Source organism: Rhinolophus hipposideros, assembly GCF_964194185.1.
Source record: "Rhinolophus hipposideros genome assembly, chromosome: 7".
Lineage (NCBI taxonomy): Eukaryota > Metazoa > Chordata > Mammalia > Chiroptera > Rhinolophidae > Rhinolophus > Rhinolophus hipposideros.
In genome coordinates, this window is record NC_138053.1 from 72,400,182 (window position 1) to 72,427,831 (window position 27,650).

Here is a 27,650-nt window from a genome sequence, read left to right on the forward strand (position 1 = left end):
ATTTCATGTATGTTAGCTTTACAAATCATTTTCCACGTATTCCTGCTAAATCAATACATGTGTTAATAAGCGATTTATAAATCAGTTCCAGACACTGGAAGATGAACTCGTCTGTAAAAACGTATCTTTGGGTACCGTGAGCAACACATCTGAGGCTCCGCAGCCACATCACCATGACCATCACCATGACCATGACCATGACCATGACCATCACCATCACCATCACCCCGCGCGTGGGCATCAGCATATCGGGGGTGGCCAGCTTTCAGAGAACCAGCAACCAGAAGCGCCAAGCGCATCTGAGGATCCCACTCTTCCAGGTCTCCATCACCACCATAACCTCAAGGACCCTCAGAAACAGGGTCACCTAAAGAACTGAGATGTGCCAGTTGTCAGTTCTCTTTCACACAAGAAACTCTGAGGAAGGAGATGTATAAATCAGTTACTCTGAAAGTTGCCCAAAGATTCAGAGTCGGCTCCTAGTAGCTGATGCTGACATTGTCGACATTTGGTATTTGAAAAAACAGGGTCTGCAACCACCTGACAGTGTAAAGAAAAGCTCCCCTCTTTATGTAGCTGACAGGGACTGTGGGCAGAGGAGAATGTCATTGAATCTTGACAGTGACGTTTGCCTCCAGCTGCCTGACAGGAAAGGCAGCAGCTTAAGCCCACAGAAGCCAGCAGCAATTGAAGCTGAAAAAATAAGCCAGAAATGTGAAAATGACCTTCAAACTAAATGTTTCAAATGGGTTCTACTCCCCAAGTCAGACTAGACACAGTTTCATTTCCAGCATTTTTATAAGCTACCTAGTTAATAATGATCAAAAAATAAGAATTGGATTTGTGCAAACATAGAGCAACCTACTATATGGGCCTCCAAATTTTAAGATTTTTATCAAAGAAAATTGTGACCCAATCCATTTTTTTTTAATTACAGGGCAGCTGAAAGGTGATTGCAGCATTTGGTTAATATGTCTTTCTTTTTCTTTTTCCAGCGTTCTACTTGCATTAATGAGAACAGGAACATAAACTATGACCTAGGGGTTTCTGTTGGATAGTTAGCAATTTAGAATGGAGGAAGAACGACAAAGACATGTGTTCCATTTTTTTTCTTATTTCTCAAAACAATATTACCATTGTCTTTTTAATCTTATAATTTTAACTGATTAAACTTTTAAAGAAAGAAGTGAATTTTATCTTTTAAGATCTAGAAATACTTAACATATGAGTATTTTGCTATGACTGCATTTGAAATATCCATTTATACTTTTTTATGTCTAAGACTCATATCTTGATTTTTACTACCATATATGAGTGAAGCCTTTATATATTGTTTTCTCTGTCTGGTATTGCATCACACTCTTTAAAATTTGAGAATGCTTGTCTTGAAAGATATAAGGGGAAAGATAAAAGAATGTTGTCTATCTCTTGATTGCTTAGAAAGTATTTCCATAGTCAATGATGGTTCAATAGGTAAACTCCTGTCCTATAAACCTGAACTCCTTTATGGTTAATACTATTAAGTGAGAATGCAGTACAAAGTTGGCCAATGTGTGGATTTGTTTCAATAAACTCAATAAAAAAATAGTTTAAAGCTGTCTTTTATTTATTGTTATTATTTAGGCAGTATGTCATATTGACTCTAAATAACAGTGAATTTTTTCAACTGATTTTAAAGAGATTAAATAGCAACTAATGAGCTTACTGCTGTACTCAAAACCGTTTACGTTTAAGGTAGGACTCTTTGCCAACAGAAAGGCGTTGCTCTAAATCATGAATGGTATTACGGAGAGCTGCAATCTCCTTGTTTTTTTCTTCTTGAAGATGTTGAAGCTTCTAAATGAAGCAGAAAAATTTTGTTATTGCAATCCAGAAATAATACTATTAAATACAAGGAACAACAAAACAACAATAAAAATTATACTTCTGGTTTAAGTAGAAGTAGGTACTAAAAAAGACACCCTATTTTGAAAGGTTTATAATTTTATTTTTGTGGGACTTAATGGGGTAAAGCTGGTAAAAGGATACAAAAACATGCATTGGCACCATTTGTTTTAGTTTGTTCCCTTCTCCTTATATAGCTTGAAGTTGTAAAGCATAAATTAAAGAGTTGAATAAAAAACCGACCATCTGAGTGACTAAGTAACTTCAGAATAGTAAGTCAGCCTTAGTCCAAAATATATTATGGAGTTCTTTAGATGGTCCAAAGAGTCAGGATTTCTCTAATGGTTTAATTTACTACTAAGATTTTACTTGCTTAAATTGAAAGGGACCTTTAAAGATTATTCAAAATCTAGTATTTTTCTGATTGTGTGATATATTTTAAGAACAATTGTTAAGTATATTGTTAGTAAATATTAGACAACTTCTATGGAAACACATTAGTGTGTTTATTTTCTTAAGCAACAGCCAAGGAAGGTAAACTCACATACCCTTCTGTAGATACTCTGTGGCAAAACAGTAGAAGCTGGATATGATTTTGGTTTAGTCTGAACTCTTGCTAGTTTGGCATCAAACTGGGTCAAGTTTAAAAAGAAAGTCATTGAGAACATTCTAGTTAAACAATTAGAAACAATTGTTTCTATAAACATAAGTATAATCCATTATATCCTTTGACATATAATCGTAATTTAAGTGTACTCTCTGTGTAACAGAAGATAGAAAGTCTTTAAGAAAGAGCAAAGAGCTCTCAAACAAGATTAACCCTGTCTGCATGTTAAGGTTACCTGGGGAGTTTTTTTAAAGGTACCAAATACTGGGCAGAGATTCTGGGTGGGGTCAGCATCATCTTTTGCTCGAGACATCAGGTGCTTCTATCATGTGGGGTCAGAATCTAGTTTAAAGGGTTGAGACTCTAGTTAAAGATAGATAAAAATATATTTACATCACTTTGTGCTTTTGTAAAGAAAATGTGCAATCAACAGTCATGGGAGAAAACTCATACACCTGTATAGACTTTGAGGCTGAATAGTAGAATTTGGACATGATTTTGTTGATTTAGTTTGACTTCTTGCTGGTCTGACATTAAACTGAATCAGGTTAAAAAGAATTCTCAGAGGCCATTCTTACAGGTCATATTTTTTGCAAAGTCTTCCATTATAATTTTTCACTTCAGATTGGATTTAGTGTAGACTCTCTGTGGACTAAGAATAAACTCTCTGTGAGGTTGTGTTCCAGATTGGGGAGATATTCGGGATAGTTACAATGAAAAAAATAGCAACAAGAGTTCTGTATATCAGTCAAACAACAGACGGGCTAACGGCCCCAGATGGCAAACGGTGCACATTCCCAATCAATGCATTAGAAATTGATGGTCGGTCTTGAAACATGCACTATTGTGTCTCAGTTGGCCACTCAGCCCTCTCTGGTTTATGGGTACACTTGACCAGAAGGCAGTAGCAGCAGCAAAGAGCCTCTAAAATCAACAAAGTCCCCTTTTGCTCAATGATTATACGGTCTTCAACACTACCTCACCAAGAACCCCAGGGATACCAAACTGTCAGGAACATGAAAACAAAGTTAACTAAGCCGGTGTATTTTGATAAAATGAGGTAAAGTGGGACGCAGGCTGGGAGAAAGTGATGAAATAACGATGGAAAGGGAGATTGGTAAAATTTAGAAAAAAATTTAAAGGACAAATACATTGTCTAGATATCAATATCTTGGAGATTTTTGACATCCGTTTAAACAACATACTGAAAAGGCTTCCCAGACAAGAACTGCAACCTCAGCCTCTGAGATGCCCTGTTTGAAATCCTTTTAAATTAAAAAAAAAAAAATCTGTTTTGTCTGCCCTTTGATACACATTTTCCTACACAATTTATTAGGGAGAAATTTGTCCCTTTTTATCCTAAACAAAGAAAAAGGGACTTCTAGTTGGTTCACCAGTGTTCAACAATTTCTGCTGAGAAGAGAGTAATGTTAAGGATTAGAAACTCCCCACTGCTGGAATGGTAGTCCTGGGAAGTCTGCATAGACTCAGCTGTAAAATCCACGTATTCCCTGAGTTATCTGATCCCTGCTCACAGAGGAAACAATACCTTTCTGAAAACCAGGACTTTTTGATGACTGAAGAGTCCCACCATCAGGCCACGTGCTATAAGGCAGCGGAGTTAAGTTGTATGGGGTTTGAGCACTGTGTGAGATGGAGAATGAGGGTGTGTGAAGCCCTCTCAGAGTTGTTTTCACTCCTGAAATTTCTCTCACTGTGATGAAAGGTGACCAAAGTATGGTCTAGCCTCTAGACTAAGGGAGGCATCCTTAAATTTAGCAGTCTTAATAAGCATTTACCTCTAGCTGCAGTTTGATTATTTCATTTTGCCTTTCTTTTTCTTGAGTTCTTAACTTTGCATTTAACTCTGAAATTTCTACCTCTTTTTTCTCTATCAGTTCTTTATTCTTTTCTTCACTTAATTCAACTGAATAAAACAAAAATAAAATTAATTCACCATAACATTTCCAAAATCTTATAAGCTTATATTTCTTTAGTATTTTAAACAATCCACAAGAAAGTAAGTTTTATTAATAAAAACATGTAGTACTTTTAGAAACTGTTTATATGCAGAGTAGTTTAGATATTTTTGACAAGCCCCTGCAAAACGCTTGAAACACAAAAGTCACCCACTGAATGCTTTTAAACAAATAAACTAATTTGGACTCAAAACATCAATGGCCTAGAAAATAAATAGGAGATTTAGTGGTAAAGAAGGATACAAAACCTGTGCTCTTAGGTATAGAGGGCCCCAAATTACTGGATGACTGAAGAGCTACATCAAACACCTGCTATACTCTATTCCCTATAATTTGGCCTCTCTGATGTTCACACCATGTCTTTATGCGTCATCAAACTTCCTCTTCTCTCAACTTCCTTATTCCTGTAAGTGACACCATGCCATCCAGGATGGGAGACTCCAGGAAATCTTTGATTTTAGGGAGAAAAGAGTCAGTTAATTTACAACAAGCCCCCCAAATAAGGGACTCCATCTACAACTAATCCACTACTTTCTTAGTTTCAGGCCTCATTTTTCCTCAGTTGGACTCTGTTTCTAGACTATCACTAGTCTCTAGCTCCCTAAACGCTGCTGCCAGGTTAATCTTCCTAAAGCATACCTCTAAGTATGGCCATCACTTTCTCAAAAAACAATTTCAGAAGTCAAAGAATCCAGCACTAGCCACAGTGGCCTGTATCTTGCTGAACTTCTCTGTGTAGTGCAAAGAAAAGGTAGAAAATGGACTGTTATTCCCTAGTACGACTCAGGTGTCCCCCTCTGTATATCTTAGCTTTTATTTTCTCTTTGTCTAGAAGCTATTTTCCCCATCTTCACCAATCAACCTTACCCATATTTAGGATTTAGGAGCAGGGCCTAACACTAAGGTCCCATCTCAGCCTGGGATGAGGCAAAGTCCAGAAGAATATATTTAGCTATCCAAAACCTTAGAGAAATGGACTTCCATCTGGTCTCAGTCTATACTCATTATGTGCCTGGAGGCAGTATTTTGAAGATATGAATGCAAAACAGTTGTGGTTAAAACAAGAACTAAAGCACTGAAATGGATCCATCTTCAGATACTATTTTGGAGGACAGGTGTGTGATTTTCTTTATCATAATTCCCCTGCAAGGTTTTGTTAAGATTATGTTGGCCTTATGAAATTAACTGGAAAATGTTTCCTCTCTTTTTTTGTTAATCCTCTGAAAAAATTGTGTAAGATTGACATTACTTTTCCAGAAATGTTTTGTTGAATTTCACCAGGAAAGCCATCTGAGCCTGGAGTTTTCTTTGTGGGAAAAAATATTTATCATAGATTTAATTTCTTTTATAGACATAGAACAATTCAGATTTTCTATTTCTTCTTGTGTGCTTTTTTCCCCCTCAAAGATATCTATTTCATCAAAATTTTCAAATATATTGGCAGAAAGATGTTTGCTATGAAGTTAATTACGGAGTTCATTCACTTTTTAAAATTTGAAGTGATTTTCTCTTTCTCATTTCTGATATAATTGGTACTTTCTCCATTTTTCTTGGTCAGTCTTGATGTTAATCAATTTTATTAGTCTTTTCAAAAAAATTTGGATCTGATTCTCTTTTTTATGTATGTGTTTGTAATTTCATTACTATCTGACTTCTTTCTTCCTAATTTCTTCGGGCTTAGTTTGATTTTTTCCCCCCCTAAGTTCTTGATATAGGTATTTTTATTTAAGGCTATAAATTTACCCATAAACACAGCTTTATTTGTGCCCCATAAGTTTTGATATGTAATCCAGGTAATTCAGTTCAAAATATCTTCTAATTTCCTTTAGGATTTCTCTGTTGATCCACAGGTGATTTAGAAATAATTTATAAACGTATAGGGATTTGATAATTATCTGCTTCTCAGAGGACTCAAAGAAATTCCAAAATTCTTTTCTAAAGTGTCTGTATAATTTTATAGTTCCACCAGTATAAGGGATCAGAGTTCCAGTTGCTCCACATCCTCATCAATACTTGGAATACCAAGTATTTAAAAAATATTTTAGCAGTTTTAAAAGGTTCAAAGTAGTATGTCCTTTTTTTTTTGTATGTTTACAATTTTCCCAGTGATATGTTCTTGTGGTTTTAATTTGTACACTAATTATGTTGAACATGTTTCAGATGCTTATTTTCCATCTGTATACTCCTTTCTTGGGGGAAGCATCCAAATATTTTGCCCATTTCCTTATTGAGTTGACTTCTTATTGTTGGGTTGTTAGAGTTCTTTTATATTTTGGATATCAGTCCTTTAACAGATATGCATTTACAAGTATTATCTCCCAGTCTCTGGTCCGTCTTTTCATTTTCTTAACAATGTTGAAGGACAGAAGTTAGTAATTTTGGTGAAGTTCATTTTAGAATTTTTTTCTAATAAAGATAAAAATTTGTTGTGCTTTTTGTTTCTTTCCAAGAAGTTGCGCCTAACTCAAGGTTGCAAAGATTATATTCTATGAATTCTTTTAGCAGTTTTATAGATGTAGGTTTACATTCAGACCACTCATCCATTTCACGTTGATTTTTTTGCATATGATATGCATAAATGTGGTCTCATTAAGAAGTTTTTAATACCCTTATGAAACTAGTTAGCTTTCAATATAGGTTCAGACTTGTTTTACTGAAGGAAGAAAATTTTATTAGTGAAATTATGCTCAATATGCTGAGCATATAAATATCAAAGTTAATTATATATTTTATATTAATTTTATAAGGACATTAATTGCTTCATATTAAATAATACTAAGTGCAAACATCAATTTATATCACATAAATATACAGGCAGGTATAAAACCTAAATTAAAATGTAATAAGACAGTGTTCATTCAAGAATACTGGCTATTACTGAAAAAAATTTAAATGTTCATTTAAATGATGTCTTAGAATTTAGTAAATTAAAAATAAAAACTTACCTTTTTTCTGCATATCCTGATAAAGTTTCCTTACTTCTATTTTATGTCCCTCCTCTTTGATTTTTATTTCACTCATAAGTTTGGCAATATTATTTTTATATTCCTAAAAATTAAAATATATATTCATTCTTCAATTTAAATATGTGTATACAACTTTTAATTAATTACAAAGGTGACATTTTCAAATTTTATATTAAATTTTTATATGTAATCATATCTAGAGAAGAAAGATATTGTTCATTGTTTGAATAATCACATTTGAGAAGGACTAAGTTCTGGCCCATGGAGATAGAAATCATCTAGAGATAACGTCTTTTTATATTTGTTTTCTGAATGCTCATCACCAGTGTTTAGCATATCATAGATGCTTAAAATATATTGTTTAATCGTATGAATAAATGCCATAACAACATTAAAATACGTCCAAGAAAGCCAATGCTATACTTTAGAGCAACAGCAGGCACCGTTCGATAGGTAGTAAGCATATCCTACTGTAGGATGAATCCCTTTGAATGTGGGATCCCTTTGAAACTTCCATTTCTGAACATTATATAAACATCCTTAATTCCCAGAAATAGGTTATGCACAACCTAAGGTAAAGGTTAGCTGTCTGAGAGGCTAGAAAATGATGGATTTGGGATTTGAGAAGTGCTCAGCAGGTGCCTGTGATTAGCTTTTTAGGTTGTTGAACGTTAGAGGTGATTTATGCTAATACAGACAGGGACATTGGGAGAGGTGATGGAAGAAAAATTCCCCAAAGATAAAATTTACAATTTTCCTAGTGGTATGTTCCTTCATAAAGAAATCACTCACGGCAGAAGAAAAGGCAAGTAGGAAGAATACTGAAGCAGGGTAGTAAGAAAGACACAATAATGAAAGCAAAAGGTCAAGAAAAGCCTCTAAACACCATAAAAGACAGGGACTTTGTTTTTAATCACTGTTGTCTTCCCAACTCCTAGTGTAAATCTCTTGATATATATTTGTTGAATGAATGAGAGTGCCAATAAGAATTATTTAAGTCAGAAATTCTTAGATTAGACCTAGTGAATGGTCTTTCGAGGCTCCATTAACTTCCTGAAATTGTATGGAAAATTATACACATATATGCATGTGTGTGTGAACATTTTTCTCAGAGAGGATTCACAGCTTTTAATAGATATTCAGTGGTACTGAAGACATAAAAAACGTCAAGATCTGTTGGCTGAGATGGGTATAATTAAAAATAGAGGTACACTCATCCAGATTACATAAATTCAAAGGAATATAATCTAGATTCCTATTTGTGCTACTTATCCTGCCAGGAAACTTGGAAAAATGGCCAAACCTATCCAACCACTGTCTTTGATTTAAAGCTTGGCAGGTGAATATAGGGGTGACCCTCATAAATTGCCATTTTTCATATGCATGTGTCTAGATTTCTAGATGGGCAATTACTGAGTGGCATTTATAAACCATTCCTGACTCAACTGGGTGTACTAAGTAGTTGCTGCTCTGGGAAACAAAAAGAGACAAATTCTATGTATCTTTTCACCTGTATTGACTTTGCCACCTAAAGATGCCCCACTAAGGTGGAATGCTTCTGTGAATTCTATAAGACCCAGGATTTTCACTCCAACCTCCAGGAGTGAAGGTGTCCTAATGTCTGGGCTGGGGTCAGGCTGTATTTCACTAGGTTCTTCTTCCTCACTTTAGTCTGTACCAGCCCTAAGGAATCTAAACCCTTCCTCTTTCTAAGGGGACCAGGACCCAATAAGTTATTCTTGGTTGCCTTCTTTTCATTTGCCTTCTTGGGAATTTTAACTGACAAGGTATAGCCTCTGGTTGTATTTTTGTTATTACAAAACTTAAGGATTCTCTGTCTACAAGTTACAAAACCTCTCCCAGTCCCATAAATATGGTATCTTCTGAGTTTGTTTCTACTAGGCAGTGGTTCTCCATATGTTTTGGATGGGCCTGGAGGTTTTGTACTAGAGAATTTTTATTGGATTAAGGTCATCGGTAGTTTGCTTTGGACAGCAGCTAATAAAGAAGTTCGTAATCTTGGATTGTGGTGTTTTCTCATTAATTTCCATTCCACTGAAAATTCCTATAGTATTCAAGACAAAGCAATGTTCTATGGCTCGCCATTTTAGAAGAGAAAGGAGGCAAAAATTTCTCCCCCTTTTCTCAGCCCCAATTACACCCTGACTTCATCTACTATTGAGTGCTAGAGGGTAGGGAAAGGATGGGAAAGAATAAAGGAAAGGGATAAAGACAAGGAAAAATACAGCGTGTGATACAGTCCAGAGATATTTAAAGTACCTCAGAATTGATTGTGAGAAGCTAAATTTTTCAAGCACAGCCAGATGCTATTTATTACTCCTAAGAATTACCCAGAAGCTCTGGCAGGGTTTTAGAATTAGCTTGTGTTTCTTTAGAGGTTCCTCAAGTGAGGAACCAGATTGAATTTAGAGATGATCTTTCAGGTTGAAGTATCTAAGTATCTGTATCTAAGCTTGATACAGATAAAACTTGAGTTTTCGAAATCTTAGGTCTGCTAGAGTTTGGTATATTGGCTCCTAAAAGATGAGAAAAAATCAGCATAATAAATCTCCCAAGGGGCAGAGGGGTGGGAACTGATATTTACTGAGCACCTTTTACATGCTAGTCACTGTGTTGTATGGTCTGTAATTGCTACTATCACTATGCTGTTCTTATAGGAGAGAAGAAAAAGTAGCAGAGGGTGTGGTGGCCCTTGGGAGAGAATTAACTGATCCACATAATGTTCCCTTCATTTAGATGGTGCAATAAAATTGCAATATATTACTCAAAACAGAAAGATTAAAGGCTCTTTATAGTAAAAAAGTTTAAAAGTAGTAAGTAATAGTTAGAATAAAATCTCTATTAATGTAATTAAAAATACGTAGCAAAATAGTAGTAACTGTGGTAGAAAGAAAAAGTGCAATGATTTAGTAAATTGTAGTCTGAAAAAGACTAGGGTTCTCAAAATCTCTATTTCTTAAAAAAGTTTAATTTATTAAAAATTCTGGTACACACCTGCACACAGATACATGTTGACTCAATAAATTTTGGCTGTTTTTATTAAAGAAGATGACCACTTTGTTTCTAATTTGAGAACAAATGCTCTACAGGAATTTGATTGATGTAAAGATATATAAACTTACCTGTTGATGAGATTTTAACTTTTCTTTCATAAGATCAGCATTTCTTTTCAGTTGTTCATTTTCACCTGTGTAAAAATCAGAGAGCATCCTAATTTATAGCACTTTTCCATTAATTTGGGAATATGTTTAACATTTCAAGTTTTCACTCGTGTATACACCTGCAAACAGCATCCACTACACATCTAGGCCACGTGCACAGAGTACTGACGCTGGGAATGGTGAAACAAAAAAACATTGCTTTTCAAAGAATCTACAGCCTATTGCTGAGACAGATGTGTAAGTAGTTGTATGTTATGATAACTGCTCTGTAATGCAATGTGTCTGAAATGCACCCGTGTAAGAAAAGCCTAACTCAGCTTAAAGTCAGGAAAGGATTTACAGAAGAATCACTTGAGCTAAGACTCAAATGATAAGGTTAACCCATGTGGGAGAAGGGCATTCCAGTTACAGAAAGCTGTATAGAAGACTGGGTTTGAGTGAGGACAGCATGTTTGGGAAAATTACAATTCAAGTACAGTATTGTTGGAGTGTAAACTGTGAGGAGGATTTGCTTACATAGGTTGGGGCCATATCCTATTGGGAGGTAGACATAGTCTATGTGAATGACTGAATTTTATTTCACAGGTCACAGAGTCATTAAATAATTTTGAACAGTGAAGTGAAATGACTCGTTAAAAGATTATCTGGCAGTGTAGAGGATGAATGGGAGGGTTTTGACCCTAGAGGAATGGATATCAATAACAATAGATCAAGTAAGAAATAACAGGAGACTAAATCAGGCCAGTGGCAGTAGGAGACAAAAGGAAAACGAAGATAACTAGATGATAGAATCACCAGGAGATTTAGTGACTGATTGGATAACAGAAGCAAAAGAGGAAGGGCCTACAACTGAGATTACTCGACCCAGCAAAGCTGGTTAGAACTGAAGAATAGAGAAATTCCCAGACAAGAAAAAGCTCAAGAAAAGGTGTTTGATGTTTTCCAATTTATAAAAATATTCTTGCTTGTTTTAGTAAGTGAAGCACTTGTGAAGGGAAACTAATCATCTTTCCCCTCCCTACTCAGCTTACCGAAGCTATCAGTGTTAACAGCCTGGTCTGTATCCCTTCCCGACTTTTCTCCCAGCTTATACAATTATATGTAAACATACCACACATTTCTACTGGTTTTATTTGTTTTTACCAATATAAAATTGTACTATACACATTACTTTGCAAAGAATTTATTTCCTAAAAGTGGATATTCCTTTAAGTCTTTAATTTTTCTATGCATATATGCAAATACATTTTTATAATTTTACATAAATAGGATATCATACACAATGAGATACTTTTACGACAGTCTTCTTTCTTCCATTTCTTTATGCCTTCCTCTTCTCCCTCATTTTTTCTCCTTCTTTCTCCCTTTGTTTCCACATTGCTGGTGTAATTGTGTATCTTTCTGTGTTTTTCTCCATGCTCTTAACCTCTGGATCATATATATGCATACACAAATACACATTCCATTTTCTATTCATATCTTTTGCCCTTTTAAAAACTTTTATTTATCTATGCTGGTCAATTTGTAGAGCTATTTGTATATTGTAGATATAAAGTATATTGGTATTTGAAAACATGTTTTTTGACAAAATAACACGCCAACTTCTTTTTTCACTGTTGTTGTTGGTGTTTCTGTTGTGTTGTTAAGAAAGTCTAGTAGGTCTGTGATTTCTTTATATAGCATCTAAGGCTCCCAGATTGGTTAAGAAGATATTCCACAGCTCTAGATTGTACATGTTGTGTCCCAGATTTTCTTTTAAGTTTGTATTTTTTTTTCACTAAAGTCTTTTATCCATCTGGAATTTATTTTTGATGGTGAGAAAGAGTCAGCTTTCTTTTCTTCCAGATGGAAAACTAGTTGTGCCAGTACCATGTGTTAACATGACATTCTTTTTCCAATAAACTGAAATATTCCTTGTGTCATATATCACATTAACAAATATTGGGGCCCATTTCTAGAATCTAGTTCTCTATTCTTTCTATGGCTATACACATATTTTTCAATTTCTATGTCAATACCATATTTTCTTTTCTTTTTTTACTTTAAGGAGGGCACGGCTCACAGTGGCCCATGCCGGGATCGAATTGGCAACGTTGGTGTTATTAGCACCACACTCTAACTAACTGAGCTAGCCAGCCACCCCTATGCCAAGACCATATTAATTTCATTCTAATGGCTTCAGAGCATATCGTTATCTGGTAATGGAGGTTCCTCTCCCCCACATTCTTTTTAGTTTTCATAGTTTTCTTGTTTATTTGTTTCTTTTGTCAAATGAAATTTAAGATTATTCTATACAATCATTTATCCAACCCCCAAATTTAGTATTTTAATTAAAATTGCATTAAATGTGTATATTAACTTCAGGAAAATGGACATTTTAATAATGATAAGTCTTCTCTTTGCCAGAAAAATTGATCAAACTATCTAAATGTTATACTACTTGGGCATGATCTGGCTTGCCATATCTATAAGTATGCTAAATAAAACCCCAGGACTTATCTGTGAACTAAAGCCATCTATTGAAGACATAGCTAACCTCTTTAATACTTTATATTTCAGTTGGCTCTTTGTTGGCTTTCATCTGTAGTACAATAAACATGGTTATTGTCAGCACTGCTTTTTTCCATCATCCTACCAGATTCTACAGTAGATTGTCAAACACATATTCCCACCTTGGCTACTTTGTTATGGTAGAAGGCTCTTGCTACTCTTGCTGTAGTAGTCATAAATTCAAATAGCATTTTACCACTGTAGAGTCCACCTGGTCCTGATATTTGACAAGCAAATATCTCTGACCTAGTCAAAATCCACTTTAATCTCTCGGATTCTAATAATTTTGCAATATATTTTTCTAACATTGGTTATTCTCTTTTGGTATCAAACTGGGAGGAAACTCTTTAGGTGTGCAGTTGCACAGAGCCCTGCACTCAGAAGGGTGCCAGCTTGGTTAAATACTGTGCCATTAACATTTTGAAATTCTTAACAATTTTGTCTTTGAATGTGTATTTGCAAGTAAATTCCAATGGGACAACGGAGCAGAGAATCTAGGCGTATGAGCAATATTCATGTCCACTGCTCCTTGCCACCACGTTCATACGAAGCAGTTGCAGTGCCCCATGAACACTGAATTCTGGTGGACTCATGATGCTTGGGAGTTCAGCAAGGCTCAAAGGTACAAGTACAAGGTAAGCATGTTCTATCTACAACTAAGTAAGCAAGGGCCCTGAAAGATCTGAGAGGGCACACTTTCCCTTTGAACTAGAACTTGCTTCAAACGCAAAAAGAAAGCAATGGCAATCTAAGAAACACAAATGACCAAGTAACTCTCTATAATAGGCTTTTTTAACTTCTGTACTTCCCTCTACTAGCTAACCAATTATGCTGAAAATGATGACACAGAAGGAAAGGGAAAGAAGGAAATTCACTGTTCCCTTTCCTTTCGGTCCTTCTTTATTCACTGAAAGTAAGCTGAATGTGGAGTGTTGGTAGAACGTGTGCATATCAAGAAGCAAAATGAATAAAATAATGGTTGAGGTAGTTTTGTGCAGCATTTCCACTTTTCTGGTAAGTATGAAATAGATATGAATGTACAAGTCGTAAAGTATTAATTGTGTACTTTTGTGATTCTGCATGAATTAAATACTATTATCTTTGTATTTAAAAGTCGTTTGCACAACATAAAGATAAATGGTAAAATTCATGCTCGTAATTAAAAATTGTATTTATTTATATTTACTTAGAGCAACATTAAAAACATAAAAAAACTGACAAATTGAGAGAAAGCACAGAAGAAAGCAAAAAGCTTTATATTTTAGAGCCTTTAATGTTATATTTTTCCTGCTTTTTGAACATGGGGCTCCACATTTTTGTTGTGCACTTATTCCTGAAAATTACATAGCTGGCCTGTTCATAGGCTTTGTTCTTCAATTTCCTTTTGATGCTCTTGTAACAAATCTCTGTTAGAAGGAGTCAATTTTTAAATAATTAAGATTCTGAAATATGTACTCATAACAGATAATTTTCCCATACAAAAGATGATTATAGAAACATAGCCTTCTTCCAATGATATACTAGAAGCTAAATGTCAAATTATTGTAAGGAAATCTTTTTCACAATTATGTTGAAAGAAGTATTTCTGCATTTTTCAAACGACTTTTAATTTAAGCAATACTTTTTTCTTAAGGAATAACTGATCATGGATTAGCCTTTCTCAGATTATTATCTTAAACAGAATAGCACTGAACTATACACTATTGCTCTTTTTAAAACATTCTTATCAATAATGATCAATTTTTATTAAATCATTTTGCTTAGTATAATTTTTGTATAGTAAAGTTGTACTCTATATATCACAATGTCTTCCTTGAAATCTACCCTGATAGAATATAAGGGCATAAATAAATCCAAGTTATTCAGATTCAGTTCAGACATGAAGAAAGCAATATTAAGTTGCCAGAAATTATCTAGAGACAACTGGTGAAAACAAATATGAATTCTACTGATTTTGGAGGTGCTCTGTATTTGTAGCCGATTTCATGGGTTTCTCTTTCCTCCATATGAATGCCCATGTGTTTGAATTTGTAAACTAAATTCCTGAAATTCATTTCATCTGGGACTGGTGGTAATTTTTCTTGAATGGAGAACCTTGTTTTCTTTGCTCTAGTAGTAACCACTAATCATAAGTTAGAAGGCATGCCACCTTATCTTTCATACAATAAAGTACGGGGGGTTCTCCTAAACTAGCATATAGAGTAATATACTATGCAATAGTAAAATACAAGAAAAATTCCTATTCGATATCCAGGTAACCCCCGTATAACATGGTTGTTAGGTTCCTAAAAATGCCGTGTTATGTGAATCCGTGTTATATAAAACAAAGAACTAGTACAAAAAAAGGGGTTAAGTTCCAAAAAATTAAAAAAATCATACTATTATATTTTATAATTAAAAGAAATATCTTTATTAAAGCAATTTTCACCAAAAGTATTAACATATTAATATGTATTAAATAATGTTTTCTTTGTCATCACTAGTAAGCACCATTATCTGAGGGTGTTTTCTTTTTGACAATATATCTTCATTCTCTGAAATTTCTTCAGCATTATCTTGACTTTCTATTCTGTACTTTTTGCAAAAAATCTGTTATTTTAGATGGCTTGCTTTTAGTTGAGGGGTCTTTATAAATTTCGTTATAGGGTGCTAAGCATTTGTGAAGTTCTCTCTTAAACTTTGTGCTCTTTCAGTGGAAGGATCTTCATTTAGGAAATACCGCTCCAACTGTTTGGCTAAGTCTAGGCATTTTTTTACGCTTTTTAGAGTAAAGTGTTTAACTTCTTTGTTTTTACCCATGCTATCGTCCCCTGAATTTATGTTTTTCATTGCATGAGGATTGAGAGATTTATAAACCAGCATAGTTTTACCATGGGATCGCCTGAAGCATTACTGCACATAAGTAATGTTATGTGGTTTTTTGATGCCTTAAAACCTGGTGCAATGTTTTCATTTTTTGAAATAAATGTCCTCTTGGGCATTTTTTTCCACCAATGACTGGTCTCATTGGCATTAAAAACCTGATGTTTTGAATATGCACCCTGTTCAATAATTTCTTGCAATTCCTTTGGATAAGTTTTGGCAGCTTCTTTATCGGCTGATGCACTTTCTCCTTGAATTTTTAGGTTTTGTAATGAAAGATGTTTTCTAAAACGGTCAAACCATCCTTTGTTAGTAACAAAGTTGGGGTTAATAGCAGATTCTACATTTACTTTACTTTACTTCACAATTACTTTAAGTAATTGTAGATTTTGAAAGCTTTCTGTTTAATAATATTGGTGTCCAGTGGAATCTGTTTTTTTGAATAGTCATTAATCCAGATACTAAGGGCTATTTCCATCTTCTCAATTATTGTGCTCTGGGACGAGATGTCATATTTGCGGAGATAGAACAACCAGCAGCAACGGAAGCTCTAATTTTATGTCTATCTTTCTGTATAGTCCAAATTGTTGCTTCATTTAAATCCAAGGTTTCTGCGACATAAACTTTTTCCCCCTTTTCAAGCTGATTAAAAATTTGTAATTTTTGATCTAACAAGATGAAATGTCTTTTAAGAAGTATTTTTTTATTTCCACCAGACATAGTTCAGGGCTACAAATTAATTCACAAAAGTGAAAAACATAATTACCATTTCTTTAAAAAAGGTTGAATAATACCTGAAAAATTTTAATCTATGTATAATGTAGTAAAAAGAAAAACACAAAGTTTTAAAATGTGTGTATTTAACACTTCATGAGCAAAATGGATTTAAAATTCTAATAAATTTTAAAATTTTGCAGTCAAATCTGATACGACATCCATGCGCAAATGAAAAATTTCAAATGAGGTATTTTTTGCTCTTAAAAGCTCTCATTACGCTCTGTGTTTTCGGGGATTTCTCTAATTCTCAAGCCGTGTTAGAGTGAAACCATATTCTAGGATGCTGAATTTGTACGAGGGTTTCCCCAATCCTCGAACTGTGTTAGAATGAAACTGTGTTATAGAAGTGCCGTGTTATACGGGGTTACTTGTATTGTGATAAATCATACTCTATTTCTAATACGCCACGTCCATATCCTAAACTCCAAACACACATTTATTTCAACGATAGGATAGATCCATTCTTCAAGTTATAAAGACCAAATTTGGGGGTAGAGGATAGGAGAATCAAGCAACAAGAAATAAAAGCCCATATTCTAAAAAGATGTCAATACTTTTGCATAAGCTGCATGATGGGCCCTTGCCTCTCTCCACCCTGATAAACAGCATATCAGATGTAATTCATTAATATTGCTTCACGACTTTCCTTCCCAGCGTCAGGTTAGCAGTAATAACAGGAAAGGCTTCTTTGGTCCTGGCAACGACAACATCTCATAAAGTATACTTAACTTGATCATCCAATCACTCATGAGAATGAAAAAGACTCAAGTTTTCCCTGAAGCTATGAAATTCCAATGCTTTTGCCCCAAACAGTTTAATACCTTGGCAAGAGGGACCGACCACTTTTTCACAAGTAAGTGGTAAGAAGTTAGCAGGGAATAGACTGGCCAATGTAAGTAACAAAATCTAAAAAGTAGTGACACACAGATGTGGTATTCTAAACTAGAAGTCTCCAAACTTTTACAACTGTATGTCCTCTTAAAAATAATGAGCATGCACTCCCCAATTCATGTCTATTTATTTATAAATTATACAATTATTACTAATGTTAATAGATGTTAGTGTGACAATGGAACTAAAAATGCATCGATAATTTTTACAAAAATAGATTTAACTCTTTGATATAGAAATTTGAAGGCTGGCTTCAATATTCAGATTGTTTTTGATACTTGGTTTTTAAAAAAAATTTTATTATTAGTTTCAGGTGCACAAAACAATGTAATAGTTAGACATTTATACCCCTCACAAAGTGATACCCTCCCCCCCATCTACTACCTCTCTGACATCATTCTTGGTTTTAATGGAACAAATCCATCACTCCGTTGTACTTACTATAAATCATGATACTATTTTTCACTCTTAAACACCAATTCCACAATTGGTGTTTGAAATTTTGCCAGATATCTATCTTCTTTGATGCTACTTGTTCTTATAAGCTTTTCTTTTTGTTTAAAAACGTTTCTTTTTTAAACAAACATGTAACAAAACAGTTCAAAATCACTGAGAATCATCGATCACTGTTTGAATTTAGTGTTCATTGCTAAGTTTAATGTGCGAGTGAGAAAGTTGACATGTTTTCAGTTCTCAGATCACTTAACGATGGAATCACTTCTAATAACCCATTTGAAAATCTTGCTATAGATTAATTTTCTCCCAAAAGCAGTTACTTGGCCACCATTTCATCAGATATGATAGATTTTCACTTTTAACCTTTTAATATGTCCGATGAAGAACGTGTACAGGGTAGAAGTGACAGCTCTGCTACTTCCTTATTGTTGACTTGTACTTGTATTATTAGTATGATTGTTAATCTGTGTTTTATTTCTTAAAGCTCTTGTCCATTTTGAAAGGATTTGTTTGATTGTAAGTAGCTAATATATAAACCCAGGCACGTGTAAGCTGTACCACATATCAATGCACTGAGACTCAAGAAAAAATAAAGATGCAGCAGTTCAGTTTTAGAACTCCCACTCTCCTCGGGAGAAGAGAAATTTTGTGTATCATAAATGATGCATAACTGATATACAGAGAGAGTAAGGAATAAATTCCATTATTAGATATTCATCATATTATTTGTCTTGGTTTTTAGATAAATAGAAATTCCAATGTTTTCTTTCTGCATCTCAATGGATCATCTTTTACACAGCCCATATACCCCTACTGAAAAGATTGATGGATGAGAGTAAAGGGAGGTATCATTTCTCTCACAGTAGCTTAACAGTAAATGTCTAACTATTACATTGTTAGCAATATTATCAGTAATATTATCAGGACACCATGTCTGTCTAGTATTTTCTTTCTGCTATCCTCAATGCTGTCATAATTTTCAGGGTGGAAGCAAGAAGTCTGTAATAAATTCTAGCATTACATGCAGACTTATCAACAGCCAGAAGAATACAATCCATCTTTAGTTTTGGGAGAAAGGGAGATTATTCCAGAAACCTCCCATTGGAGCTGGGGTATGATTAGCTGCCCCTGAGGTATGTGGTTGGATGAAGAATGAATGTCAGAAAAAAAATCAGGTTTCTATTAAGAAAGAGAGGATACAGTTTCTGGGGAGCCAACCATTTGTAACCACTTTGTAGCCTAAATAAGGAAATTAACCATACAATCTTGACAATCAAATGGATGAAAAGAGGTGAAAGACAGGTAGTTCACATCTCTCACTTTGCCCAAACCAATGCCTATAGAAGCTTTGGATAAATGAAATCAGTGAATCACTATTTCTTTCTGACAGACACCATGGACTATCCATATTCAGGAATAGCTACTTAAAAATTAGTACTACCACATTTTTGCAAAGATGGTATTCTTGACTACTGGTCAATATTTGATATCCTTTTACAAAAAATAATATATTCATTATTGACTTTTTGGAATTTCAAAATATTTAACTTTAATTTCTGGTAGATGCTTTATTTAAACAAAATCCTGAAAAGAGTTAGATTAAATGCCATTTAAAACCTAATAATAGGACTGCAAAGAATTATGACTGTTCACATATTTTTAAAATGCAGTTAAGTGTTACATTTAGTCACAGAGAAAAGTTGTTCTGATCATCAGCGTTGAAGTTGGAAAATGAAAGCCCAAGCCAGGTGTGGGATGGGGATAAAACACTGGGAAAAAGTGAGCAGAATGCTCACTTTACTAGTACCAAGTAAAGTGAATATTTATGGGAAAGAAGCCTGCAGGAATAAGCCAAAAGAAAAGGCATTGGAGATGGTATGGTTCCCCATCTATTACTCTTCTTAATCTCCAGAACAGCTTTTAGTGGTATATTAATATGGAAAATGAATCCTTTCTGTATTACTCTTGCTTTTTGACAATGTAAGTGTGAAGTCTTCTAATACAATTTTTATATTTGTTTCTTTAACATTTGAGGAAATATTTTAAGGGAAAGCAATGGGAGAAAACAAACAATAGTAATTGTTAAAAAAAGATAAATCTCAATTAGAACATTATAAAGACAGTAAGGAATAACATGCTAAATCAAATAAATTGCATATAAAATCACTATTATATCTTACTTACATATGTAAAGTACTTTATGATAAAAGGAAAAGACTAAGATGAGAAATTCTTGTTTGATGTAAGTTTTACGTTGGAGGGGAACTTGAAGGCAGTTTATTTTAATCTCCAATATGGTAGAAGAAAACCCCACAAACACTGTATTGTAGCTGAATCAGAACAGGATAAAACACTTGGTTGCTTTGTCTGTTTTGTCCATGGTAGGCTGTTGGGTTAGCATGACTAGCAAAAATAAGATTAGCTGAATGTGCCAGCTTCATTTACACAAATGTGGCTTAGTCTCTGATAAAAAAAATCAAATAGTAAACTATCACTGGAATTTGAATAAAATATTCATAATGTAATTACTAGTAAATATCCACCCTTCAAAACTGAACATGGGGTTAGTAAAGACCAAGAGTACTACTGAGAATAAACATACATCTAAACATTTGAAAATAATAAGGGTAATTATTATGACAGATTGTAAAACCCTGATGTCCCTGTCAGAATATGACTGAATTGTTCTGTTCATCATGACATTTCTTATTTCCTAATAGTTGAGAAAGATATTATTAAGTAGTAAGGAATCCTTCCCTGAGCTGATGAATCTAACAAGACCAGATTAAAAGGAATTTATTGCCAATGATCTAAAAACTCTATTTTTAAAGGTGCTCAAATACATCATATTTTTTTTTTAGATTTGATTTTTTCTAACTTACCTTTCAAATTATGTTGATATTCAATGGTCTGTTGTAGCCCTCTTATCATATTATGAAGAGTAGCACATTCTAAAATAGAAAAGATACATTTATTTGAAGTTTATTTGCTTTCATTTTGGAATTAGTCTGTCAAAGTTGAAATACTTAAAATAAAATAATATTTAATTGACAATTATGAGATCTTAATAAAGCAACCAGGTATTTCAAAGTAAATTATATAATAGCTACTTTTTAATCACCCAGACAAGTCAAATGCAATCCAGGATTTAGTAATGAGTTTTCTAAGGCACAATAAATCCAGTCTAGTACGGATTCCCTGCAGGTCCCTTAGAAACATCTGCCTTGGATGGAAGGCACACCGGGGACTCTCTGGGGAACTATGAGTGTATCCATGCGAGTTTTCCATGAAAGAACATCCCAAGGATAGAGTCAAGGTACACCGTTTTGTTCAAAGACAGAGAGCCAGAATTGGTGAGAAAGTGTCATTTGGGATAAGATACTGCTTTACTTCCTCACCGTAGTCCAACCTGTCCTCTTAGTATGCATGCCTGAGTCCTAGGGCAAGTGAGTAGCAATAAAAGGAGTAAAAAATATATGGAGTTACACGGCATCAGCAACTTTGGTGCCAATGACTTCCGTCATAATGGGAGATGGAGCCTTCATTGCAAGCATTAGTGGCCTGATACGTGCATATATGCTTTCAGTATATTCTTGGCTATCACCAGCAACAGCTAAAACTTTGAAGGGCTGCAACAGTGGTGGAAACCTCTGTAACTTTAAGCAGTCCACTTGGCTATAAGCTCCTGGATAGCAGGGACTATTTTCTGTTGTGTTTACCATTTCTCCCTAACATATACAGCAGTTAGTTCACAGTAGGCACCCCATAAATATTTGTTGAGTGATTGATTTACAGACAGGCAATATCATAGTAAGCTGAAGCAAGAAAGGGGTAAGTGGAGGAGCTCTAGCCTGAAAATAATAACATATATTGCTATTTTAAATGCTTTGCAAATATTAAATCATTTAGCCCTCTTAACCCTGTGAGGTAGGTCCTAGTATTTGCCTCACTTTACATATGAGGAAATTGACACACAGAAATTCCGTGAATTACCCAAGGTCACACTTATAACTAGCAAGTGGCAGAGCTAGAACGTGAACCCCAGCAGTGTAGCACTGAAGTGTATGATTTTAACTACTTTACTGACACCAAGAGGAGGAGCTCAGGAGAACTTCTTCAGAGTAATTTGAGTAGGTTGGAAAGAGAGCAAAAACAGAACCAGAGAGAGACTCTTTGTGATAGTGCCATCACATTTTTACTATAAGGTTAGGAAACACAGATTGCACTAGCTTAAATTTACTAGCTAAATACATAATGATGAAAACTTCAAAAAAGAATAACTTAATATTTTAAAAAGGATATATAACTTTTAAGGTTTAAGGGCAATTTTACCTTTACGTGCTTAACAGCTAATAAATATTGAGCCTTATTCTCTTTCTTTCAGTTTTAGAGGCCCATGACCAATTTTCAGCTGGCATGCACTAGTATGACATGCTGACTAGCTGTCATTCTAATTGGGCATCTGTTTTGATGGTTAAATATTAAATACCGCATTTGTATCAAATAATAAAAAGTTGTCTAGGTATAGTAATAGTACCATTTATTGAATGTTTACTGTGTCAGGCATTACACTAAATGCATTATAAACATTACCCCAATTAGTATTCTAAATGTTACTGAGAAGTTGGTATCATCCTGATTTTACAAAGGTAGGGAGTCATCCATAGAGGTCTGGTTACTTGCCAAAGATTCCACAGTTAGTTCATGGAACATAGAGACTAGAACACAGGTTTTTAAAATCCTGTGCTCTTAATCTGCTTATCCAATACTTCCTCAGGAATTGTAGGATATGCTGAGGCAACCACGAAACTTGGAGTCAGAGGAACTAGATTAGAGTTTGCCTTTCTTACTCTCAAGCTATGACACCTGGGTAAGCTACTTAACCTATTTCAGCTTTGTGTTCTTCCTCTGAAAAATAAGAGTATGGGTAATACCCATCCTACCTCACATATGAGACTATTCTTATATATAAGACTGCTCTGTCAACCAAATGAGAAAATATTCTTTGTAAATTCACTCACAAATATTTAACTTGTTATTGTTGATGTTATTCTCTCTCTCCTTTGTGTCCCACAATTTGTGTATATCTCTTTTCTCCATTTATCACATTGCATTGTAGTTATTTGTGGTTTTTCCCGCTAGACAGTGAACTCCTTCAGATAAAGATGATATCTTTTTTATTTTGATATTCCTTGCATCTAACATGGTGACTGTTTCATAGGTTTTCAATAGTTCTTTTATTAATATTTACTGACTAAACACAAGAACCACTACTGTGAAGGGAGAATGCAAAAGGTCACCCTCAGTGAGAGGTCCTGCACTCAGTATGCACGTACAGTAATAGAAATTAAAGTATTTTGCAGAAGTTAAAAGCTTAATGCAGTTAGAAGGCTCTAGTATTCTGTTTTTTCACTTCTCCCAATAGCCTTCTGTCATTCCCACCACTTACTCTCAGACAAAGTTCCCACCATCCTTCACTTTTTCTCTCTTGCTAGTTTCCAGTAATAGAATGATGGTTAAATTACATTTGACATTACCTACTTTATGTATGTTACTACATCAGCTGCTACAATTAAAAAATTAAGGGAGCATAAACTGAGTCCTCAGTTGTCTTTTAGAGGATGAATCCAGCAATTCATGAAGTATGGTATCTGAAGGTACCTCAGTCAGTAATCAGCAAATTGAAAAGTCCTGAAACTGAAAGTATACTGAATGTTTCAAAAACATGTATTTTCACAATTTGAACACAAGGTGGCTCTCCCAACACAATTTTTTTTTTTTTTTTAAACAAAGGAAACTGGCTCAACAAGGAATTGTTCCTAAGGTAGAATACCATTCATTATTGTAGAATAATGGCTTCAATTTTCTTTGCAAACATTAGCATTTCTATTAAACTTTAAAATTTAATTCGAAGAATACTACTATCCTGTTCAATTCTTAAAAACTAGAGCTCAGAATACAAAGCTACTTCTAATACTATATAATTTAGTAAATCAATGATCATTTTGAGCTCAAATTTAGGCTCTACCATTAACTAGCAATTTGGGCATAATATCTATTTCATAAAGCAGTTGGAAATGTTAAATACAATTATAAATGAAAAGAATTTATATTCTCAGTATTAATATTATTTACCATCTCGAACTGGCAAAGAAATTCTTTATCTGGTCTATCAAGATCTCATTCTTTATTGTAGAATAAATTCAATCATATATACACAGTTTGTTCTTCCTCTCTAAGTGAATTAGTACATACTTGGCTCTGTAAGGTGTCATTCTTGCTTTTTCTTCTGCTATGTATTATCCAGCAAAAAGGCAGTTAGATTTAGAATAAGTAGAATTGGATTTTTAAAAAGAATTTAATTATTTTTTTTCAAATACGAGTATAAAATACACACGAAACATAAGTATAGGGAAAAGTGACTGTCTCTGCCCCCAAACTAACCAGTTTCCCCGCCTCCCAAAGTAAACACCTGAGAGCACAGCACATTTCTTAGTAAGCAGCACCTCATCGCATGGAGCCCAAGCTCCCAGGCTCCCTGCCAGGCGGCTGGCTGCAGAGAAGGTACAGACTGAGGGCACAGCTGGGAAGGCGGCCACTGGGAGCTGAGTGACACACTTGGCATGGGTGGCAAAGAAGTGAGGGGAGAGTGTCAGACTGATTCTTGGACTTGCCATTTCTTAGCTGAGTCGCCTTACACAGATTATTTAACTTCTTGTCTACTTGCATGTTTCTTCATTACTGAGGTAGAATAATAATGCCAGTCCTATCTGTCTTTCAGGGCTATCTTAAGGGTAAAATGAAATGATAGCCTGGAAAGTATTATGTGAATTTAAAATATTTTACAAATATATGGGGCAGTATTAATAACTGTTGTATCAAAAAGCATTCTCATTAGACTTAGTATTTCTTCAGGCAGCAAAGAACTAACCTTCTTTAAGTGAGACCTCCTTTGTTTGCATTCCTTTTAATAAGCAGTTAGTTTTTTCCAACTGAATATCCAGTATATTGTTCTTTCCACTAATTTCTATCATTTTCTGTAGAAGAAACAATATACATTATTATCAAATCAATGCTGCTATTTTTATTTTTTTACCTATGTCTTTAAGACTAATAAAAATACAAAACATTTAATACCTGAATGTCTAATAATTAAGCCTGACATATATTTTTAAATAAACCAACTTCCTAATTTACTTTTAATTTTAAAAGTCACATGGTAAAAATTAAAACAGTTATGAAAAGTTATGAAAAGTAAAAATACTACATAACTTGAACCCCCTTCTTTCCAACTATTCAACCCTCAGTTCTATTGTTAACAATTCCTTATATATGGTTCCAAAATATTTTATGATTATACAACTATAGGAAAGAATCATGTTATACTTTTATCTGTACCTTGAATGTTCAACTTAGTACTATTATCTTGGAGATAATGTCATATAAGCATGTATTGGTCGACCTCATTCTTTTTAACGGCTGCATTGAATTTCATTTATGAACATTCTGCAATTTATTTAATTAGTCCCCTAGTGAGGAAAATTTGTGTTGTTTCTACTTTTTTTGCTATTGCAGACAATGAATAAACATTGTTGAACATATATATCTCTTTGGTATGTTTGTGAATAGTATAACAGCTGCCACACACCCTTCAAACGCCTTTAAAAATCATCAGTTCATGACCAGTCTTGTATCATGAAGTGGATCTATATCTCTATCCACTTCCCTATTGTCACCATTTCTACATTTATCTCAAAGCAACCTTCTGACATATTACTTGATACATAAATATTACCATTTATATGTATCTCCAAGAGATAAGACTCTTAAAAATACAATCACAATACCATTGCCACATCAAAAAATGAATAATATTTCTTATTTAAAATGTTTAAGAATATGATAGATATTTCCAAATTAATCTCTGAAAATTGTTCCAATTCCTTTCTCATCTACTGTGCTAAATCTCTTTCTCTTTTCTCTTATTTTGGTAAGAATCACTTGGTTAAGAAAACCTAAGCTCATTGTTTTCAAAAAGCTCATAATGTTACCTCAAAATAACCATCATAATGAAAATTCTTTTATTATGGCAATACTACATTGTGCAGATAAAAAGAAAGAATAGAGAAAAATGATAAGAAAAGGAGAGAAAATAGAGGTAGGTATTATTTCCCCTCCCACTTCTGCTTCACAAAACAAATCTTTAATTTATCCATCTACATTTTCTCAATGGCTATTCATAGTCCTCTCTGAGACACAGGAGGGGATAAAACCTAATACATGCTTTTAGATTTGGTCTACCATGTAATTTGTCCAGAGTTAGGGAAGGAGGACTTCAAATAGGTCTGCTTAGGTGAAAGAGAAGGAAAGGGCAACAGATAAAATTGGAAAGACTAAAACAAAAATTTAGAGTTAGTCATAATGATAAGAGATTGAGGACTGAGTCTACTTCAATTTTTTGAAACCATTCCTGAGTTTATGAACATCTTGGACCTTTAAGTATGTACTTTCCTACTAAGTTTAGCAAAAGTATATCATTTATTTGTTCCCTTGCCCCAGAAACATTTTGATGCATTAGTACAAATAAGCCCAAACCAGGTATATTTTATTTTTTATTTTTATTTATTTATTTTTTATTTTTTTTATATTTAGATTTAAGGTATATTTTAAATACAGATTTTTAAAATGAGAAAGGGCTTAGCAAAGTACATTTCAATTATCTTTACCCTGCTCATTTTTTGGGGGTACATTTTTCTTTCTTCCCAGCTCCTTCCATTGGCCAAAACCTGTTCCACTTTTCACTATATACTACAACTGTTTGACATATTTACATACCTTTTCTATCTGTGAGAAGTCATTTATAAGTTTGTCAAGATTCACACTGCTGATCTTTTTCATACATCCTTCGCTGCTTTGATTCATGTCTAAAGTAGCAGACAATAGTGTTAAAAACAAACAAAATCTAAAGCACTATAATAGTGGTAATAACTCAAAGGCTGAAGTTTCTGTACTCTATTCATAGAGCACCTCTTAAAGCTCCATTACACTCAGAGAATTTTTGTTAAACCATTATTAACAACAGTCAAATGCATTAAGGCTTTTCCACTCCTCTTCACTCCCACCCCAGAAGAGTCTTCTCTAAACAAATCTAAAATTAGTGCAATGTTATGTGCATATGTAAAAATTATTTGTCCCTATTATACAAAAAAACTAATTTTGCAACTATTCAACACTCATCTACTTGCCATCAGTATGGCTGGACTTAAAATCTGATGTATTACCAAATCTGATGAATGATCTTTAAATATAGGTATTCTCTATTTAAAATATTTGTTTAACTACCATGCCACAGATGTTGTTTTGTTGTATTTCCTGTTACTGTGCTTATTGCTATGGATTGAATTGTGCCCCCCAACCCCCAACCCCAAAGTGACTGTATTTGGAGATAGGGTCTTGAGGAGATAATTAAGGTTAAATGAGGTCATACAGGTGGGGC

At 34.1% G+C, this 27,650-nt stretch overlaps 2 protein-coding genes across 5 annotated transcripts in view; one reads left to right on the top strand and one right to left on the bottom strand.

Moving 5' to 3' along the window:
* The window catches only part of SELENOP (selenoprotein P), a 44,940-nt gene extending 41,899 nt beyond the window's left edge, over positions 1-3,041 (top strand). For 2 of the 4 annotated variants that reach the window (XM_081052876.1, XM_081052877.1), the window contains exons 5-6: positions 86-320; positions 996-3,041. In XM_081052876.1, the coding sequence (XP_080909002.1) occupies positions 86-320; positions 996-1,012 (252 nt within the window). In that variant the 3' untranslated portion in view covers positions 1,013-3,041. Of the gene's footprint in view, positions 1-85 lie in introns of all 4 variants that reach the window. The other 2 variants (XM_081052874.1, XM_081052875.1) reach the window with 1 other exon arrangement.
* On the bottom strand, positions 1,714-27,632 carry CCDC152 (coiled-coil domain containing 152; the record flags this gene model as incomplete). Its single annotated transcript, XM_081052878.1, has 8 exons — positions 26,990-27,632; positions 25,086-25,191; positions 21,037-21,105; positions 10,580-10,644; positions 7,416-7,518; positions 4,291-4,418; positions 2,433-2,516; positions 1,714-1,836 (listed from the first exon to the last, which is right to left on the bottom strand). Exons 1-8 carry the CDS (start codon positions 27,074-27,076, stop codon positions 1,714-1,716), a joined length of 765 nt encoding a protein of 254 aa, XP_080909004.1. The 5' UTR covers positions 27,077-27,632.
* Between the last annotated feature and the right edge of the window lie 18 nt (positions 27,633-27,650).